Here is a 22416-nt window from a genome sequence, read left to right as displayed (position 1 = left end):
TGCAAATGCCCCAGTATCCAGCAGCTGATGCTGAACTTGCGCGCGCACACACACACACACACACAATTATATACTTACAGCACAGCTGTTTGCTCATGGTAAGGAAACTATTTCCATGCAGGAATTAGGCAATGTGTGAGTTTCCAGTACAGAGATAGCTAAGTCATACCTTTGCACACCGACACCAAGATGTTGTTAGGATGGTAATCTTTGTACAAATATTTAAGCTTGTGGAATGTGTCAGACATTTACTGGGATTTGTGCAATTTACAAATCGTTAAGTGTTGGAATGCAACCTGGAAAACATTAGTTAAATCTGAACAGCACCGTTTTCTCAGTGGATATCATCAGGAAGCAAACTGCCCGAAGTATGAAGAACAGAAAAACACATGGACTCAAGAGACTTCAAACACAAGTCTATACAATTCTGTAATCATGCAGACACCATGGCTTCCTCAAGCAAAATTTTTTCCCTCCAATTTTTAAAAAAATGTGCTCCTTTGGCATGATTTTTTGGTTGATCCAATAAAGGTCTTGCACTAAAATGGATTTTGGCATTTTTCTTATGGCCTACTCAGTTACTTGTGCTTTCTGTTATAGGAAGGTTCTAAGGGGTAAGAATTCAAGTGGAGGGTTTACTGCTCTCTAAGGCAAGAACACATCCAGGGCAGAGAATAAATTAAAGAGCAAAAGAAGAGGCACACTGGGTATTCAAAGCAGACAAGAACTCTGGAGTTGCCAAACTGCCCATGAAAGCACTTTCCTACACACGCCTGCTCAGAAATAACTCCTAATGAATTCCACAAGGCTGAACTCCAAGGTAAATGTGTATAGGACTGTTAGCCATACACTTCATTTTCCCTTGTCATTACAATTCAGTATTTGGCTACAAAACATAACTATTGCTCATTCACAAAACATGGTACTCTCTGGCCTTATAAAGCACTTATCTTGGACTAATAAAGGAGTAATAAGATACAACAGCGTATAGTTACTGTACCTTCAGTCAACAGACAAGCCTTTCTCTTAATTCTCAGCACAGAAAATCTATTGGCACCGACTTCCTACACGATTCCGCCCTACCAGAGATACGTAGGCAAACGCATCAGCTCTGCTGCGGCAACTGGCAGGACGAAGAACATCAGTCGTGGGGCGCTCCTTGAGTGAAACCGAAGGTTAGTTCACACGTAGGGCATGGAGGGAACGTCGACACGCATACTAACCTTTGGACGGCCACGCTATCCTGCGTCCTTAGAAGAAACGGAGCTCTGCGCGGAGGCGCCCATTCCCCGACGATGGGGGCAAGGCGAAAACGTCGAGGAAGGAGTGGACGAGCGCGATCAGCAGGTCGGGCGCTGCGACCAGGGAACTGTGGGAAAGGAGGATGCCCGGGACGGTGCGAGCCTCTGGCCTCGGTCAAGGTGTAGCCCCAACCGGGGAGCCAGCGGGCGCGCGGGTGGGGAAGCCGAGGAAGTCTGGGGGTCCCCGCCAGCGGCCGGGGCAGCGCGCCTCCCCGGCTCCCGGCAGCGGCCGCGGGCCCGTCGGAGGAGTTTCCACGCGGGAGCCGGAGAGGCGGGCGATCTCTCGGACGGAAACGAGGCGGCAGCCGCTGCGGGGCGCGCCGGCGAAGGCGCTGCTCCGCCGGCTCGTCTTCTCCCTTCTCGCGCTTACCTGTTGCGCGGTCCCTCCGGCCGCCCCAGCCCCGGCGGGTCCCACTCTCGCTCGCCTCGGCCCCCAGGAGCAGCCGCGGCCCAGAGCTCCGCTCCGCTCCGCTCCGCCCCGCGTCGCCGCCCTCCCTCGGCCTGCTGTGCGCCGAGCGCCCCCTTCCCGTTAGCCCGGGCAGGCGGGGCGTTCCCTTCGGGGCGGCTGCGCTCAGGCTCTCGCCGCGGCTGGGCTCCGGGAGCAGCCCCGGGAGTTGCGGAGCGAAGCGCCTGCACATCGTGCCACGAACCGCTCAGTGGCGGTCCCGGAGGCGAGGGGGTGGCTGTGATGCATTGCGGGCGAAGGAAAGGCACTCTGCACACGCTCGAAGGCACGCTCATCGCGTAACCTGATGCTGAGTCTCAGAAAGTAGCTTGGCCACCCCATTTTAACACCAACCGTTGGTAGGCTGGGACATATTTGCGCCATCCCTTCCAATCTGAATTGGAAGAGGAGCACATTGTAATTGGCAGAGAGCTGGATTCAGGCGTCAGGTGAAGTCTTTTATATATTGTGCAATTGCCCTGCCTCGTCTAGGGAGTCTTAACAGGAGTCCAGACAACCTTATAACATTCTTTATGTTAACAGGTTTATACAGTATTGTCTCATATGTGTGGAAAATATACTGTATTTTACAGCAAAGTTTTCCCTTCCAGTTGTAAAATTCCCAGCTTCAAAGGGTGAGGGAGGCCTCTTGGTATTACCAGTTGAAATATATGGGCAGCTATTTATTTTATTTATATCCCACCCTTTTTCAGTGAACTCGATGTGGTTTGCATAACCCTCTTCCTCCTGTCAATTTTATTCTCATAACTACTTGGGAGATAAGTTAGGCTGAGAGTCTGTGTCTAGCCCAGTAGGCTTCATTGCTGAGCGGGGACTAGAACCAAGGTCTCCCAGATCCTAGTTCAACTCTCTAAGCACTCCACTCCACTAGCTCTCCCCTCCTTAGCAGTAAAGGAGGTGGTGAGAATGCATAGAAGGTTACAACTGGAAGATGTCATTGTCTGAATCTGCAGAATTCCATAAATCACGGTATGATGCAAGTTTCATATTTGTTAATATGGCTATGATGCTTCCAAACCAAACTTTTATTGTAAACTCACTCACTTCATTCACAGAATTTTACTGGTGTGTATGTTTGTGTGTGTCTAGATGGCATTTGCCTGTTCTAACCTCATGTTTTTCCAAAAAAAAATGTATTGCCCATCCCCCCCAACCAAATCCACCAAGGAGGAAAAGATGGAATAGCTGCACAGTCCTTTTGACTGGCCCTGCAAGGGGTGCTCATTCTTGAAGCACACTAAGAAGCATCCCATGGCTGGCTGGTTGAATTTTTTACTATTTTATTTGAACAAGAGGTTCCTCCTGGTCCTCACCAATGCCATATCCCAAACTCCTTAAAAATTCCTTAAGGTTTCAGAAGTGGTTTGTTATGTGGCATTGAGGTCTGCTTTTTGAGCAACACTGAACTCAAAGGCACCCTGAGCATGAAGAATTAGCTGAATGGCTCTTTGGATTCTGGCTCCGGCTCCAGGAATTGGATGTTTCATTTGTAGCAATGAGAATATAAAGATGGTCAACATGGAAGCAGTAGTGTAATGGGGGTGGTTATGGAACTGAGGGTGCTGCCTGTGCATTATCTCTTGTAATTAGGTTCAATTAGTCCATATGTATTTTCTAAGTAAATGCCAGCTAAAGGCTGCTATGTATCTTCTGGCAGCATTCTGGAGAGCCAGTGTGGTGTAGTGGTTAAGAGCATGGGACTGGGACTTGGAGGATCTGGGTTCGAGTCCCCGCTCAGCCATGGAACCAACTGGGTGACTTTGGGCCAGTCACAGACTCTCAGCCCAACCTACCTCACAGGGTTGTTGTTGTGGGGATAAGATGGAGGAGGAGAGATTATGTAAGCTGCCTTGAGCCCTTTGTAGGAAAAAGGCAGGATATACATCGCAATATAAATACATAAATAAATATTCTGCAAAAACTGAAAAAATTCACAAAAATGAGTAGTTGTAGGGTTGCTTTTAATGTTTTACTATGCTTTTATCAGAGTATGGTTTTTATTTTCTGAAATCCTGGAACTGCCTTGATTAACTTCAGAATGGCAGTATAGAAATACAATAAATAATAACCACAAAACGAGGAATCTTGGTGTTCAAGGATGGCTTCCATAATACCAGGTTGGTTAAACAACAGAGCTCCCACGGTCGTCTGTGCAATTAACCGAGACAGGAGAGAATGTATCCTCTTTTGTCTGCTGGACTTCCCTTCAGTTCAGAACATGAAGAATGTTTCCTTGCCATGTGATAAGGGACTGTAGAGGCCATCTTGCCATTTATGGAGAACTTCAGGGGGCGAAAGCAGTGCAATAGTCCAGAAGCAGTTGGTGTACACACTTGTCCAGTGCAATTTTGTGCAGTACAAAGAACTAGCATATTCGACAGAGCCCGCTCCCACATCGCCCTGATCTGTTGCAACAATCCTGTACACACTTAATTCAGAGCAAACCTGTCCAACGTTTGTGTTGGAAAGTGGATGAAACGGAGAACATCACACAGCCCAAGCTGAAGGGAAAAGGGATGAGGGAGAATGCAGGGCATGTGAATGCAGGGCTTACTAATTTGTGAACTGATGGCAAAACGGATGTGGTATCTATTGTAGAAACAGCGATGAGGAGTATGGTGCGGGGGGACCCTTGTATTGATATTACCCCCTGTAGGGAAAACAAGTCTATAATGTATGAAGCAGCACTGGTCCCAACAGATGTTCTGAGGACATTCACATCTGCATGCCCACTCCCATTGCTGCTGTCTTTCTCTTACCCTCATTTGTCCACCGCTGTGCACTGGAAAAACGTGCCAGAAAGGACTGCAAAACCTTGGCCGTACCATTTCTTCCATTAACCTGAGGAATAATTATTTTGTTGTTCCCAGATAAGCGAGGATCCCCCCCCTTGTATAACTTACCCAAGAAAGTATTGTAAATAGTATAGTGTGAACAGTTACTTCTCACTTCTAGATGACTGAATTTAACTGAAGTGGGTGTGTGGGAAAGAGTTTGCTGCAGACAGAGATAACACTTATTGTGGGAAAAAACTGTGTTGTTTCTTTTACTAAGGACAGACTAAAACATCAGGTACACAGTCATGTACAGTATGTGCCCATTGTAAATGTTGTTCTTATTGCTTTGAAATTCTTAAAAGATAAGTGTAGAACAAAGTGAGAAAAGGGATTATGACACAAGAATCCTTTGCATCAGCAGTCTCTGTCTGTTGACTCATCTTCAGAGAGAACGGATGGACAAAGCCTCTGTAGCAGCCTTCCCCAACTGGTGCCCTCCAGATGTTTTGGGTGACAACTCCCAGCATTCCTGGCCATTTGCCATACTGACCAGGGTTGATGGGAACTGAAGTCCAAAACTTCTGGAAAGCATCAGGATAAGGGAGGATGCTTTGTAACTTGGATCCTGCTGCTACACTGATTGCACAAAATACGGAATGTCTCAGCATCACATATCCAGTTGATATCTAGTTTATACACTGTGTGTTGATGGCAATTAAGGGCAGACAGTAATAAAAAACAAAGATCTCTTAGGAACTGAAGAGGACATACTGCTGCTATCAGATGGAACTGTCCTGTGAGGTTTTGTAAATTCTTTCTCAACTTCTAGGATTGGTAGTTGGAAGGATCCTTTAAAAACTTGATGGCAATTTGTAAAATATAAATTTGTCTTGTGCATTTATAATGTTATTTTTATTGCAGTTGGTCTTAAGGGCTGTGTCCTGTAAAACAGTGCTTTTCTGAGGGAATTACGGGAATGGGATAATTCCTTGTCCTTTCTGGGATATTGAATCTAACCAATTTGAAGCATCAGGTGTTGAAAGTACAAAGTCAGTCCCAAGGGGCTTGGAATAGTAAATAAAAAGCATTGCTAATCAAGGAAGCCAGTGTGGATAGCCATGGCCCCTCTATGACCTTGGACAAATCACCATCGTTCAATGTTGGTTCTGCATCTGTAAAATAAGACCAATAAGATGCTTATTGTGAGAGCAGGAAGATAAGACTCTGGACAAATTAAAATTAAAATACATGACAGTGGAATATAGAAACACAGAAACAAAGCGAGTCAGAAGGGTCCTCCTGGGCCATCTAGTCTGACCCTCAGCTCCAGCTGGCTCCGCTCATGTAATCCCCAACATGTGGTTGTCCAGTCATTCCTTGAACACCCTTAATGATGGGACCTCAACCACCTCCTATGGAAGCCCACTCCATATCCTAGTGCTCCTAATCTTCAGGAAGTACTTCCTGGCATCCCCCTTGAATCTTGGTTCCCTGAGCTTTGCTCCATTGAAATGCGTCCTGCCCTCCACTTCAGGGGAAAAAGAGGTCACAACCCACCTCCACTTGACACTGGGGAGCAGTCATTTTACTTTTTCTTAACTGCTGGCATTTTACTTTTTCTTAACTGCTGATTTGAGTGTGTAAACTGCCTCATCACATGAGGGGGTGTCAAAAGGATTTTGTTGCTTTTTGTTTTGTGAATTCTTTTTTCTGAAAGCTATGCCAACAACAAACTGGAAACGTTTCAAACGTTCATTCACACAACCTGTTAACTTCTATGCATACTGTTAAAACTTGTGTCCGTGATCTGCTCTCTATTGGCCAGAAGAGGGCAACGGGCTCTCTCATTCTGATGCTACTGAAGTGCAGTCTTGTGTTTGCAGCACTCCCAGGATGCTTCCAGATTCCTCATTCCCAGAATTTTATGAGAAATCCAGGCTTCAGTGTCTTCTGCTTGTAGCTCTCATGCATTTTCCCATGCCTTTTTTACCTATCTTTTTTCCATAATAAATCCATTATGGAGGAAAAGATGTAACAGTTGTACTAGAAGGCATCTCTCTGGAAACACCTTTAGTTTCTAAAAGAAAAAGCATTCATGGTTTCTGCCTTAACTCTTCTTGTCTGCATGAGATTCTTCTAAATACTCAAACTGTCTCCCCTGCTTTTCTCCCCGTGCTGCCAAGCTACAGCATTGTTTAGAAAAGGGATAATTAATTTAAAAGAAGGGCATTTGCAGCCATAGTATCATTTACATTGGTTACTGATTGAAGTCCAGCCTCACTTTAAGATGCTTATCTTGACATATAAAGCCCTAAATTATTTAGGGCCTGGATATCTGAAGGAGTGTCTCCTCTCATATATGCCTCCCCAGACCTTAAGTTCACCCACTGAGGTCCTTCTCTGGGAGCCACCTCTAAAAGTTGTAAGGAAGGTGGGCACTAGTTTCGGTTTTGGCACCCCGATCATGGAATAAGCTCCCTAGAGAGATGCATCTGGCACTGACTCTTTATGCCTTTTGGCACCAGGCTAAAACCTTTTCATTTTCCCAGTATTTTAATTGTTAAAACAATATGCTATTTTATTCTATATTTTATTTATGCTGTCATTGGGTCACTGTGGATTGTTCATTTATTTATTTACCTATGCATTTGTATTATTTGGATATGGGATGATCTATGTCATACTTACAGTATATAATGTTTCATTGTTGATCATGTGTTTTTTTTATAATTTAACTTTTTTTTTGTAAACTGTTCAGAGAGCCATTTGGTAGACAGTATATAAACACTTTAATAAAATAAATAAATAGATAAAAATAGTATTAAAGAGCCATTGTTGTTGTTGTTGTTCAAAGTATTAAAGAGCAATTACTGCAAAACAAGGCATTCTGTTGGAGGGGTAAAGATGTGCATTAGCTCCCTTCATGTCACTTCCGTGAAACTACTGGGGAAAAATACTGAGTCCCAAATTTACCTACAAATGCTGTCCCCTAAAAATCAATTAATCCTGACCTTCTGTGAAAACACAGAAATCCATAAACAAGCAAGGTGGCTTCATGACATTATCTGCAGTAGCAGCAGCCAAAACATTGTGAATAGATATGAAGAAATGTGGTTTGTTGTCAAAATTTCAAAGCATACTTAAGTGACTTTGTTTCAATCCCGACATTTTAATTGCTTTAAACATTTAGCATTTTTGACATGTTTATAGGATATTAGCATCTAAAGTGTTAACATTTTGATGCCATTGTCATAATAACATTGTTACAAATTATGGATTAAACAAAGAATGATTATATTTTCTTCTTCCACAAGAAAAGAGAGAAGATGTGCCTCAGTAAATTGGCGGACAAAAAGCTGCCTCAGGGCTACTTACTTTGGCAAGTATCTTTTAAAATGGATGATTCAGCATAATGGAGTCTTAAAGCAAGGCATTTCAGGAAAAGACTAAAGCAAAAGGGGCCCTATTAAAAAGCTCAGAATCAGAACAACTCAAGTAGGGAAGGAATTAATATTTAAATATTTAAAATATTTAATATTTTAAATATTGAAAAACAAATACAGAGTTGCTCTGCAATTTGGGGGAGGCTTTCCCCCATTCAAATTCAATTTTGCTGAATAACTGCACAAAGGGAAAAAAATGACTATGTGTAAATGACACGGGAGTGCACTGTGGCTTCATAGACCCTCAGGGACTGTTGTGGCACCTTTTTTAATGGGTGCCTCTGAGCAGCCCTGCTTGCTGTGTTTTGCTGTGTCATGCAAACCCAGCATCCTGGGTTGTTTCAGCAGGATCGACAACCCTTGAATAACTCTAACAAAATCTATGGATATTTCGAGTGGTGTTTAACCCTTCAAACCACCCACAACACCAGGTTTGCAGAAAACAGCAAACTACAAGCATACCACTACCACTTACTAAGTCAAAACCAGGCTGGGTCCTAGGTTGGTTTCACACTGCAGGTAAACAGCCCTAATGTTTTGTTCATACTCATTGTGATGAAGGTGCTTTCGGGTATGCTTCTAACCCACCCCTTGGACTCCACAAATTGGCATCTGTCTACACTTCAAATTCAGGAACTCATGACTCAGCATTCAACTTAAAAAGTTAGTTAACATGGCTCACAACCTGATCCTAGACACGTTTACTTGGAAATTAATCAATGACCTCAGTACATGTGTTTAGAAGTGAAATCTCAGCACACTATATAGAAAAGGAGAAGTTATTGGTCCAGGCCAAGAGCTTCCCTTATTAAGTCAGGACAAAATAGTTACAGCTCAAGACTGTAAAAGATGTTCAGGGAATATTTGTCACTGGGCAGCATCATTTTGGAAGTCTTAGAACAAAATAAGAACTAAACAGGGTTGGGTGGGCACTTCTACATCCAAATTGGGGAAAAAACAAGAACTTTGTATTAAGTTTTAATACGCTAACCTAAGAACTTTCTTATGTATTAAGATTAATACATAAAGTAGATTATAGCCAGATTTAATGCTTCACCCTCCCCTGGTACCCAAAATAACACACACATGCATACACACAGACAGCGGCTTAAGTTTCCCACCTATCCTACTTTGTGGTCCTGTATCAGTGGTTAACACAGGCTGCAATGAAACTAGAGAATCCCACCAGGGAGTCCCACCAAAGAAAGTTGAGCAAGAAGGTGGTTAGGAGAGCCTACAGTTGAACACTTAACTGGCTGCCCTCCTTCTGAAAGAGTTTCCGGTCTGCACTGGTGTTCATTCTTAGACATTTAACACACAACATGGTCTTGGCTGATTTCAGAGGACAAAAGAGTGGTTGTGGGTGACTTCGCATGTTAGACACGACTCCATCAACTTTCAGCTATCTGAAGTCTACCTTCATCGCGGTGTCTCCCATTGGGCAGCTCGTGGCACAACCTTCTTATGCAGAGCTTTAGCAGTGGGGCCTTTGTCAGAAGCCTTCCGGAGAGGTGGAGTCTCTGATATGTTCTGCCTGAGCTGGAAATGCACCTGGAAGAGAAAAGATCACTTGGCCATATTCAGTGCAGAAACACACGTCATGCAACCTTCTTGCATTAGTTCATTCCAACAGAGATGTGGGGTTTACTTGATTAAGTAAGTTCATATGCAGAACTATCCGAAAAGACACTCACTCTGCCATGGTAGAATTAACGGATTTAAAGAGGAACAATTCAGGACCGATACTAGACAATGACACACTGCTTGCCACTAGCAATGGCAGCTGTCTGTGATTCTTTTATTCATTTATTTTTTCATTTATATGTCATTTGCTACTGTAGTCTCAAGGTGGCTTACAATAAAGATAAAGATAAAAACAAATAAAGATAAAAACAGATATGAAATAAAAAAAACTTCTTTATCAAAATGTAAAACCTAGTAATACTAACCAAAGCAGCAGTGCAGGAAGTGGGAAGAAGCTGCACATACAGCATGGAACTGATGGGCAGCATGGAAGGTTTTTCTGCAAGGAACCTAAGCTGTCTCACAGGGTCTTCCTGTTCCTCCCCATTTTATCCTCACAACAACCCTGGGAGGTAGCTCAAGCTGAGTCAGTGATTGGCCCCAACTCACCCAGGGAGCTCCATGGCTGAGTGAGAACTTAACACAAGTCTTCTGTGTTCCAGTCCAACAGACCAACCTCTAAATCTCACTTCTACAATACTCAAAAGCAGCACTGTATGGGGGAATTAAAATGGTAACCAGGCTGAGCCACCTTACAAGTGGAGAAGTACTTGAAAGTGACATAGGAAGGTTTCTCATGTAAGCTTTTCTTTCTTCTAGTCTGAAAGAGGAAGTATAGAGCCTAGCTTGGGCTAAACAAGAACTGCAGCTAAATCATAATGAAGATATACATAGCAATAAGGTAAAAAAGGATATATGCGGTGTTATCTTCATTTTAGATGTCAAAAGGGTTTTGCGGCTCCTGGTGTTTTCTTTTGTGTGGGAAACGGGTCCAAATGGCTCTTTGAGTGTTAAAGGTTGCCGACCCCTGGACTAAGCAGATATTTCCCATTTCCCCAATATTTCTACATTTCTGCTCATCATGCAACTAGTACACAAATGCTCCTTAGTAGAAAGGTTCGATTCTTTCCATTGTCTTCCTTGCCGGTCCTACTCAAAGTTAGGGCCAGCAAGTCAGCCTTGAGGCTTAACTTTGGAGAATCTAGCACATGCTGCTCTGCCAGAACACTTACCACTGAGGCTGCGGCTGGGCCCACGATCACAGTCACAGTTTGGGGCTGATATCCTTCTGCTGATGCAGTAACTGTGTAAGTACCTGGCAACAGCAGCCGGAAATAATCACCATGTTCACCTACAAGAGAGAACAAGATGCTGAGAAGATGCAGAGGGCAGAGCAACACCATCCTTTTCATGGACCTGCCTTCCTGGTCTCAATCCCACGGTTAAAACAAAAAGAAGGAAACTCTGACAAGGAGCAGACTTCAGTGGATTCTCCCCATTGCTCCTGTAATGGAGTTCAGTGCATGAAGGAGAGTTCTTAATTGCAAGGAGGCTATCAACTGAACATGCTGAGCATCCCCTGTCAGACCATCATGTGGGACAGTCATACAGTTAGGAGCCAATGCGATCTTTGAGCAACATTCAGTGTGCCCAATGATTTAGACAATGGGTATGAAAACAAGGCAAGTTCATTAAAAATTCTTTAAAAACTACATGACTAACACTCCCCATGTCCAGTAGCCAACTACTGGCATGCCAGATATACCCTTTGGATGGGTGCTTGCAGCTATCTAGAACATTCTACACCTAAAGGCACAAATAGTTTCTAGCATGTGACCACAAGTGTCCCAGGCAGAAAGTTCCTAGCACAAACACTAGAGGGCATTCTGCTCTGCCTTTTCCCAGCTCTGGCAAGAGAAAAAGATTAGAAGCGGTGAAAAACGTGGGGCTTTCAGTGATTGGTTCCAAATGAAAGATGACTGGATCTCCTGCACTGTTCTATCTGACTGACTGGATCTCCTGCACTCCTGCCTCATTCTGCCTAAGAATAAGGCAGAATGATTGCTCAGTAAAAGTCTCATCTGGAAGCTTGTGTATTATATTTGTTTCTTCAGGAGATGCTTATGGCTATGGACCTGAAGTCAGGGGCACGGCCGCATGGAACTGAACACATTTCACAAGCGATTCGTAAGAGTCTTTTAAAGTCCAGAAAGAATCGCTTGCATAAATGTTGCTGTAGTTAGTGCAATACAGAAAGTGGAATGGGGTCATTTTCAGAAGAAAATATACATGTTGAAGGTTTTCTTATTTAAATTGCTGATGTTGGAAATGCAAATAAAAGTGAAGTTTATTTAAATTTCGCTCTGATGTGGATCAAGCTGGGTACCAACCGGAAGTGATATCATGGCTGATTCCTTTGACGGAAATGACGGCATCCGCAAGTTTGTTGTTGTTCTCATCTGACACCAGGCCTTTGATGCCCTGGTGAACCTGCAGAATAGAAATGTTCAGTGGTCTTGAGACGGGGGCAGGTGTATTGAACTTCTTTCAGGAGAAGAACCAAATCCTATTTTGAAGAGGCTACCAGGGGCTGCATTCCCATGGCAGGAGGGTTACAGACAACAGGAGTCGGGACAAAAATGCTAGCACAATTTAGCTTAAAACTCATGCTACGAGTAATTAAGCCTTAGGAGAGGCAGTTTGGCCTTTTAGAAGGGGGTAAAACTACACAAAGTTTGGGAAACCACACATCAGTGGTTGGGGGAAGGGGGCTGTGGCCTTTCTGGGAACCCCAGAGGCCCTGACTAGGAAACCAGGAGACTGGATTGAGAATCCGAGCCTGAGGTTCTCCACTTCTGCCCTTGGGGAGGGGAAAGCGGTAGTCCACACCACTCTGAGGCCCAGGAAGCAGCAGGTGGACTTTTCTAGCTCTATGGAGCAGAGTATCCCCCTCAAGTGTTGGACCATAGTCAGTGTGGTTCAGAATAAGACAGCAGCCTCCTAGAAGCATGCAATGGAGAAACAGAGATGAGACCCACGTTGGCAAAGGCCAGTGAGGAGATGGGACAAGGTGTCATCCTGGAAGCTTTATTACCTCTTCTATGTAGGCAATAAGTGCCTCACGGTTTGCCAGCCATTCAAACGCCAGCTTTTCCTGTGGTGGGAATTTGTCACAGCTCAGCTCAAGAGTAATATCAAAGCAGTTGGTGTACAGGTAATTGAAGTCCTGCATCCCTGCAAAGCAGAGGAGATTCCTTTCCTTGTTGTATCAGATTGTTTCTATTCCACATCTTCTTCCAAACAGGATACTCAGGATGGGGTACAATTCCACCAAAGCAATAAAGTAATAACACTTAAGAACAAACAGATGGCAAAACAAAGCAGTACCAACAACCAAACAATGGACATCTGAAAAACAGCAGATCAACTTACCCTTATTTTTTAAAACTAAGATGTGGATACTGAAATCCACCAACTGGGTCAGATGCAAACTATTAACTTGAAGCAGACACAAACCTACCAGAATTAAGAACAGAATTCCCATAGGTCTGCCTCAGACCAGGAACTTGTTTTCAGTCTGAGAACTGAACTCACACTCCTTTCCTCCAATACTCCATTCCTGGTTTTCTTCTTAACTTTTCTTCAATTCGGCAGCCTAATTTAGAATTGTGGACTTGGAGAGTCTTTTTCAGCATTTGGGAAACCTTGCAGATTTACCGCATATTCCCCAGATGTCTCCCAGATGGATCTACCATTTATCTGTACCTGACACAGAGCGTGTTACAGGAGCAGGTGGAAGAGAAATCCTGGTTGCGAAACAAAAAGACAGTGGGCTTCTTCAAGTGCCTGGGTCCCTTGTGCTGCTTCTCTCACGTACAGGATTTCCTGCTGGAGCTACATGCATGTAATTTCTTTTTTCCAAAATAACCCACCTAAGCTTCTCTGCCCTACTCCCCCCCCCCCCGTCTCCTTTTCACTGCCCATTCCTTCTACATGGGCCTAGCCTTTCCGTGGCCGTGTGACCTCACTGCCAGAATACTGTGCTTGGTTTGAAGCATTGTTTTGTCCAATTCCAGTTTAAAGAATTAGCCATAAGAACTATTGCCTAACAACAGTTAGCACTTGAAAAACAAACTGAGCAGGTGGGCACACAAGTTACCTGATCTTCCATACCATGGTAAGATTTACTGCATTTTTACCTGAAATATAATAATATTTTCTAACTCTGAGTCTGCACTTGCATATTAGCACATGCACATTTTATGCAAAGTGGTGTCCCTTTTGTCCTCTCTTTTGGTGATGCATTTCCTCTTTTTCCAGCACTCAGAAGTGGTCACCCTACATGGGCCATTAGAGAGCCTTGTCTCCGAAACATGCTTCCTGCTTTTGCACCCTTGTGCTCTAGCTCCCTTGGCCTTACCCTTGGTGAGTGAATACCAGGAGGCCCCATTGGTGATGCCATCCGGAAAGAAATCCCCACAGTTCGTGCCCCGGTGCATCCATCCATGGGCATATGAATAGCCCTTGGCCAGCTGCAAAGAGAATGCCAAGCTGGTCAGAGATTTCTACCTCCCCAATTTCACTCATACTGCAGTGTGCAGGTAGGCTTTATATCTAAAATCATTTCATTGTGGGTGGGGGAGTAGCTCTCACCTTTGCAGGATTGAAACCCTGTGCTCCTGCCTTCCATGAAGAAAACCTGCTCCAGCACACAATAATGTCCACACCAGTGATACAAAAAGCAAGGAGAATCCTGGACACAATGACAGGGTTTACACAACCAGGCCGCATGTGCTGGTCATGTACCACCTCGTTTCCATCATGACCCGTGCTGGATGGGGTGGCCATGCTCCCCAACCCAGCAAGTGCAGTGGGGGGGGGTTCTAGTCCCCCCAACCATAGAATAAGCCTTGAGGGTGGATTGGATGCCACCTGTGCTGTCCATCTCTTCAAGTCTGAACAGCAGAGCAGCCCATGTCTGGTGTGAGTGATCGTGGAAATGTGGCGGCATGTGACCAGCATGCATGGGACGACGAAAAGAAGCTGCTGTGGGTTCCTTCCTTTCCTAGTCGTGCAACTCCAGCTAGTAAAAGGGCCAGAACTATTAAAACCTAATAATCACCTTACTGCACCGGATCCATGTTTTCTGTGGGCAGCATCCAGTGCCACTTTTCCAGATCACATGTCATGCCAGCCTGTGCTCTAGGTGCTGGGTTAGAAGTTGCTCACACCAGCTTTATGTGGTGCGGCAGTGTTGGACACTGCCTGTGAGTTGCTATTTTTTGCTTTTGTAATACCATGGGAGGAGTTCAGGCATGATTTTCCTATCTGCTTTCCAGAAGGTTGCAGTCCTGTAAATTCCATCCCGCCCCCGCCAATGTGTAGATCGGTTTCCTCACCCCTGCACGGTTTTTCTTGAGACTTTCTTCTCGAAATCTTTCTAGTCCTTTTCTCCTGATAGAGCTGAGACTGGAAAGAATCTCCACTTGGAGAAAAATGGCTGGGAGAAGAACTTTCAGAGTTATGGCAAGGGAACATTTCTAGGGGAAAGGGACAGGATCCACTTCTCACACATACCTGTGTTGCATTGGAAATGCCATGCCATCTTCCTCCTGCATAAGAAAACTGAGCATGGGCTGCTGAGCGTGGCTGCCTGGGCTGCCGGGTCAAGCTGACAGCTGCCCAACAATCGCAGACAAGCTCCCTTACTGGAAAGCTTATCTTAGTCTATCGATTTTTATTCCTACTGGAGTTAATGGCCCTGCACCAGCCCTGCACAGCAGCAAAGAATTAGACACGAAGTTGAAGCACAAAGCAACCCACTGTTGATTATCTCTGCCACATGGGACAAAAATCACACCAGAACATTCACAGCAATGTTCACAGACAGTTTGCACTCTAAGGGGTGCCCCCCATCCACTCATGGCCCCTTCATTCAAGTATTTGTGTCAGGTGTGATGTCCTCTTTTCATCTTCATCTTCCATGTATGATGTTCTAATCTTATATGGGAGGAAGAGTGGGATATAAATGGCTTTAAATAAATCAAAAAATAAATCTGCCCCTTGGGCTTTCTCTTGTGTGCATCGTCTGTTTGTTTTTGAAATTCAATCAACCAATCAACCAATAATTCAATAAACCAATTCAATAATTGGTTTATTGAATTATTTTTGGATCACCCTTCATTTGAAGAGTGTACCGCGCAACATGAATAACTAATCATTAAAAGCATAATGATGCCATGGGTGAAATAGGAAACATATAAAGGTTTAAATAAATAAATAAAACATAATAAAATAAAACATAATAAAAATATGAAAATAACTAAAAAGAACAGACTAAAACTGCAAGACGGGGTTAAGTTGCCTGGGCATATAACAAAGGGTCTTCATCTGGACAATAGTCCATGAAAGCTTAGGTCAGAACAAATTTGTTAATAGATGTTTTAATGCAAGCAGTTCACATGACTGCCCTCTGGTAATGTACCAAATAACTGTCTTGATCTGGCACCAAAACCCTGATAATATGGATGCCTGTTGAACATTTGAGGTGAGGGTATTCCAAAACCAAGCACCACCACAAAGAAGGCTGTCTCCTTTGTTGTAAGATAACTTCCCCTTGCAAGGGTTTACGGAGAACAGCATCTCTGATAATCTTAAGACAGGGGTTTAAGACTCCAGCTCAGCTTAGATGGAGGAGAAGGCCATCATCTAAAAATGAAGAGATCCTTCCACTTTTAGATTTTCCCAAATGAGTTCTTCTATTTTGAATGCTCACCAGTTTGGGTACATCCAAGTCTAAACCAGTAGGATGTGTCCATGTTCTACACCTCATCATTCAGCTTTGCCACCTCTCACCTTCTTGAAGATACTGTCGTCAGGAGTGGGAGTGCTGCTCGCACGCCAAATGCCTCGGTTTCTCTGTTCATGGGATTTGTCATAAGGGTAATTGGCAACAACAGCTCCACCATGGAGATTGGCTGAGAGGACAAAATTGTAGCTCTTCATCCACTTAATCACAGCCAAAGTCTCTGGCTCTACCTGTAAAGAGAGAGAAGCAGAAGACGTTTGGCAAGAAATACATCTGATTTCCAGCTTGGCACAAACACATGGTGCAGCACTCCTGGAACCTTGCTACTTCATAACATAGATGCGGAAGTACACACTTAAAAAGTTGGCCTTGGAAAGTTATCACGAATGTTGGTAGGTCTCTGTTTATGAGGCAATGTTACATCCATCCTGTTCGCACTGGTAATCAGTTAGTTTTTGGGTCACGGTTCCTTTAAAGACCTAAATATCCTTGGTTCCATGATATTTGAGGGACCATTTCTTTCCATACCAGTCTGCCTGTTCATTGAGATCAGGAGGGGAAGCCCTTCTTTGTATCTCACCTATGGTGGAAGGGCAATTGGTGAGAAGTAGAGAGATGGTTTCCCACAAAAGTGTGAAGCAGTTCCAGATAACCTTTTCTAGCCTCCTCTCTGACTACTTTCTGACTGCTTACTACTTACCCCTGGGTGGTGTTGACCACAGGTGTACTATAGTACTGGATTCTGGGAGAAATTAAAATGGTAGGAGCAACTACAGTTATAGGGACTTCGCATCAGACCTCTGTCTGATGTCTACCATGTCTAGTGGGCCCTAGTGTGGTCCCAAGGATTTGCCCAAGAATACCTCTTGCTGGTTCCAGGCCAGTTCTTTATGTGCAGGCTTTGGGGTTTTATGTTTTTTGCTTACACAAGAGGATATTCAAATATGTGATTCCCCTACCTGCATTCTGAAGTAGTACGGCCCTGAGCATACTGAACTACATGCCTTTTCTGAATCTGTAGATTCTGTTGGCTCCCATTGAACAACCAGGTGTGGGGCAAGTATGAAAAAGAAAGCGAGGAAATGTTTGTTCATGCATCACTGTAAGCAGCCAATCACATGCTCTGACCAGTTCTCGCTGGTCCCTACAAGCCACTGACCAGGATTGGTGGGCATGGTGAAGGCAAGCTGATGTACCCCTGTATTTTGCAGGTATGGACTGGAAGCATTGAAAAAGTATATCCAGTTCCTAAATTGGGAATAAAGTGGGATCTGAAGAAGAGAAAGCTTTTGATGGTGGAAACCTGAAGTACAGCTCAGCAGGGTTGACCCCAGGAGTGACCTAAGGAAGGGGAAGTTTTTGGAAAGGCAGCTGAGCCAGGCAAGTCATTATTACCTGACTTTTCCAGTTGTCTGGCAAGGGGATGTGGTGGTTGCGTCCACCCTGTTTCTCATTGTAGTACATCATGGTATTGAGGTCAGGAAAGTTACGGTTGAGATCAACTCCATTGGCATTGTTTCTACCAGTGAGGTACCCAAGGTCACCCTAGAAAGAAAATAAATAAACTCACATGGGAGCTCTAGGACTGACTGAGTGCACACAGAACCTAACTCTTCACTTGTGATGGGGAAATGACTCTGTCAGAAAGAATCATAGACTGCATCAGGAGTACCTAGATTTTGGGGTGCTAAATGCATCTAGCAGGTATTTACTGAGTATGCTCATCTCCCACTGTTTAGCATAGTCAGCAGCCAATCCTCATATTAATTAAATAGGAGAACATTCATAATGAATATTTATTTTAATTAAGAAACTGTGTTCCTTCCCCCACAGACAATGCACTCGAAGCAGCTCACAAAAAGCCTAACAATTCAAATTGTGGTCAAAGAACTTTGCAGTCCGTTTTCATTATTTTATTTGTTTCTCCCTTAAACAACTTAATGGGGGGTGTCCTTTAAAGGAAATGCTATGAGAACAGTGGCGTGACCAAACTGATCCTCCACTACAATTAAAGAGGACTATGAATTGGCTGCTGGCTTCACTAGGCAGTGTCTCAGGCCCTGCTCAATAAGGTTTGTGCTTTGGCATTCGAGTATGAGGAACTCTGAAAATATTAGTGGTGCAATACAATGTCTTCAGGTCCTAGAGCTCTGGGAATCCGCATGGGTCTTCTAATTAGTTCAGAATTGCAGTGGAATGGAAACCAGCACAATAGATCCAGCGCTTTTCAGCCTTGCTCTTAGAGGTCTACTAAGGACACCAAGATGGTTAAATAGGCCATTCATATAAGCATCTTAACCTCTTTTTCGCTACCAGTCAGTACTTGAGGTCCATCAGTCATCCTGAGAAGGCAAACCCAAACCAGAACTCTAAGGAAAAGGCCCAGTGCTAGAAGCTTGGCTGTTACTGTGTTGTGAGGGTTGGGCTGGTTGTTTGCACAGGATGATGGAGAAGGAAGCACTTTAGAGCTCGTGGGTAGGCTGAAAAGAGTAAATAGGACAAGAACCCTTCCAAGAGATATGCATGCAACCTGATACACAGACGGAATAGAAAAGTCAATAGAAAAAGAGAGGTGAATGACAAAGATGAACCTATGTATCTTTGGGAAGGAGGGAGATGTACCTGCTTATGATCTTCCAGGGGCGTTTTTCTTGCCACTGGTAGAAACAGAGTTCTTCTGATCTGATCTTCTGTTTTATATACCAGTTGTCTTGCTAACTGAGATGCAGCCCTGCTGCTCCCACTTTTCTGTCTCTAGCAATGGCAAGACAGACAGGAAGATAAAAAGCAATGGCAGTGGGGGTCAGACCTCCTATTTGTCCCCAGCGACTAGTACCAAGAGGTTTCCTGCTGGTCAGGATGGAAGTGTCGTTCAGCTACCATGGCTAATGAAGTCACATACAGTTATATGTCATGACTCCCCCTAATGCGGATTTCCTCCTTGGAACGTCTCCCTTTGCCTCCCTTGCACAAACATCTCCTGTTACCATGGTTATTAAGATAAGAAGGGGATGCTTGCCTGGTACCTGGGCAGCTGCCACCTCATATCCATCAGGGTTCATTGAGGGCAAGAGGTGAATGCGTGTCTCATGGATGAGCTGCGTGATGCGCTGGTTGCCGTGCCGGTACTCCTCGCACAGGAACTCGGCGAGCTGCAGCAGCAGTTCCCGGCCCAGCACCTCATTCCCATGCATGTTTGCCACATACTTGAATTCCGGCTCCACTGAGAAAGTGAGAGATTTGCTGACATTGGAACAGAGCGGCAAGAACACCACGCCATGGGGTGGTGCTCTGCAAACAGAAAGCAGAAGGAACGGTGGGGGAGAAAGGGAGGGCGTGGGGGACACGGTAGGTTTCCCGCTGGTATTCCATGACAATCCAACGACAGCTGTGTACTTTTCCCACTGTCTGATGCAGAGGTAGGCATCAACACTCTCCAGATACTTGGGACTGTGACTCCCATCAGCCACAGATCGCAGAGCCAACATCTGGTGAGTTATGGGAAGTGTAGTTCAAAATATCTTGCATACTCTGACTTGATGTGTCAAAGAGCCAGAGCAACTACCGATACATCTCTGAACATCATAGAGAATTCTGGAGAGCACGAGGCTGTGCCTGGAACTCTGTGCTCCAATGGAGTGGCTTTTATGGAAACAGCACGAATGTAGGGTAGAGTGTGAATATTTTCGATGAGAGGATACATTCAGATCAACAAGGTCAGGGTTTCTATTCCCTTATTTTGTATAGCCGGAGGGCCTCTTCTCCTGTTCCTTTAGTTCCTCTCTCTTATATGTCACATTCCTGACTTTAAAAGCCTCAATGAGTTTTAAACTAAACTGCAGAGCCAAATCAATCCTTCATCTTGGCCTGGCCTCAAATTCTTTTCTTTAAAACCACTTTCCCCATAAGGTGGCCCCTTCAACTCTACAAGCACCCTCCAGGGTGTAGGAGTATGAAACTCCTCTGGAATCCAACGGGATTTCCTTCCCTTTCTCCCCCAGTTTCAAGTTCTTTGTACCGCTAACATCTGTCCACCCAGTGACCTGCAGGCATTCTTAACCCATAGGGTACAGTGGCTGTGCTTGGCAGTAGGAAGCACAGGCTCAGGATGAAGTTTCCCACCTTTTAGCATAATCTACCTTACAGGACTGTTGTGGAAGTAAAAACCTTCTACAACACTTCACAGGAATTAAATCTTACTAGGTATTTTACAATCTGTACATACTGCCTTTATCAGATTAGATTTTAGGGAAAAGGTGTCAAAGTAAAAGAGGACAATGATAAAGATGCAAAAAAACAGAGGCAAATAAAGTATTAAGGCAGACTAACAGCACCTTCATCAGCTAAAGCCCGCTCAAATGCCTGAGTAATAAAAAACAGTTTTCCATGGCATCTACTGGGCAGCAGCATTTCATCTCTTTGGGGTGGCGATTCCATTAATGAGGATGTTATTCCCAGAGGTATGCTTTGCCAGTGCTACAGCTTGTCATAGCAGCAGGAAAAAACTACAGAGGGAGAGGGAAGATCCCACAAAATCTCCTTCACCAACCAAAGTTAACCATAATCCTCTGTCCAGTTCTCTCCATCAGGCTGTTTTTCTCTAGAATCAATGCAGTACAGCAGGGAGAGAGATGGACTTGAACCTCAGGGACCTGGGTTTAAATGTTAGCTCAGCCACACAGACCTTGGATGGTTCTTTAGCCACATCTGAGCCTCAGTTCCTTGTAAGGTGAAAAAGGAAGTAACATTGCATCCAGCATCATGTGGTCAAGTGTGGAAAATGCAGAAGACACATTGCAAATTGAAAGAAACATGCATGCTAGGTCACCTCTGTGGCAAGTCACTTCCAGCACAACCCTTTCACCCCTCAGCCTGTCCAAAGTTTCTGCTTTTCCTGCAAGGAGTGCCATCGGGATGGATGGGCACAGAGCTTGCTGGCTTTGACGTCACGGCAGTGCCAAACCCCGTGTTTCTTTGGCAGTGCAAAAAAAGAAGCCACTGCTCGGCTGTAGGTAAAGGATACACCCCCAAGCACACTTACGGGGCTCATGGATGCCAGGATTGTCGCTGATCTCCAGCACGTAGAGGTCACGGCCCTGGACGCTGCGTCCAATGCTGTAAAACCTGGTAATATAGGGGCACGAGGCCTGCACGTCCAATAGGGCTCGCACCAGCTCATCGTAGCTGTGATGGAAGAAGTTCACTGAGGCAGCGACCCTCGCCAAGAGCAGGAGTCCGAGCCACCGAGGCATCCTTGTGGGTGGGCAGGCAGCTCTGTGCCGAGGAAAGGAGAGGGCTGCCCGGGCTCCCTTCCCATCAGGAACTAAAGTGCAAACGCGAACCAGTTCTCTCCAGTTTCACATCCAAGTGCCAGCCCACTCCACCTGTGGTGGTGGGAGGGGTATTTCAGCGAATGCCCCTCACGGCACAGGAAGAATTAATAACTCCCAGAGCTTTTCCTAGCATTCTCTCCCCCCTCCCCCCCACACCCAGACACACACACACACACACACACACACACACACACACACACGAGGCTAACACTACACAGGGTTCCTGGAGCCAAAATCACTCAAAGCTCCTGCACATTTGGAAAGTTGTGCTGATTCCTGTTCATTTATTAACAGAAGGGTAAACGGGTCTGAAGCTGCCTGAGTCTCACTGCTGGTCAGGAACTTGCTCAAAATTTCACAAATTAGAGGGGGCACTGAGGAGCAGTGGTATCTTCTGCCAGGTGCTCCAGTTGTGCCAGGACTCAAGAGGACCCAGCCCACAGATCTCTTTTCAGCACCAGGTTTGAGTCTTGAAGTACATAAGTACTTTGAGCATGTACGAAGTGCCCCCACTTCTTTAGTGAGGATCTGCAGTGTCCCCAAGACACATAAGAGTAAGTTTCAAGACTGTCAGGGTGCACTGCATGACTTCATAGCAGGCATGGGCTGTGGTAACTTTATTTTCAGAATCAAAGTGCTGGCAAGAGAACAGAACATTGTTCAGAATGCCACACTCTTGTGGCTTAATGAAGTTCCAAAAAAAGAACTAAGGCTTTAAAATAACTAGGAGTTATATTAAAATAACTCCCTGGTAAGTAGGAGCT

The 22416-nt window shown here is 44.8% G+C and overlaps 2 protein-coding genes across 3 annotated transcripts in view; both read right to left on the bottom strand.

Moving 5' to 3' along the window:
* Positions 1-1754, bottom strand: part of LOC123026508 (dynamin binding protein) — a 44536-nt gene extending 42782 nt beyond the window's left edge. The window contains exon 1 of one of the 2 annotated variants that reach the window (XM_044436242.1): positions 1672-1754. The gene's annotated coding sequence lies outside the window, so the exon portion shown is untranslated. Of the gene's footprint in view, positions 1-1223; positions 1470-1671 lie in introns of those variants that run through there. The other variant, XM_044436232.1, reaches the window with a different exon arrangement.
* A 3668-nt stretch (positions 1755-5422) lies between these two features.
* CPN1 (carboxypeptidase N subunit 1) lies at positions 5423-21730 on the bottom strand. The gene is made up of 10 exons (XM_044436200.1): positions 21361-21730; positions 19338-19542; positions 17715-17862; positions 16367-16549; positions 13932-14043; positions 12606-12745; positions 11902-12001; positions 10744-10862; positions 9405-9538; positions 5423-5716 (listed from the first exon to the last, which is right to left on the bottom strand). Exons 1-9 carry the CDS (start codon positions 21569-21571, stop codon positions 9407-9409), a joined length of 1350 nt encoding a protein of 449 aa, XP_044292135.1. The 5' UTR covers positions 21572-21730; the 3' UTR covers positions 5423-5716; positions 9405-9406.
* Positions 21731-22416: the final 686 nt, after the last annotated feature.

Source organism: Varanus komodoensis, unplaced genomic scaffold (genome assembly GCF_004798865.1).
Source record: "Varanus komodoensis strain SLA01 unplaced genomic scaffold, ASM479886v1 scaffold1, whole genome shotgun sequence".
In the NCBI taxonomy this organism is placed as follows: domain Eukaryota; kingdom Metazoa; phylum Chordata; class Lepidosauria; order Squamata; family Varanidae; genus Varanus; species Varanus komodoensis.
The sequence above is the reverse complement of the archived record's forward strand: the minus strand, read 5'-3'. Positions and strand labels throughout refer to the sequence as shown.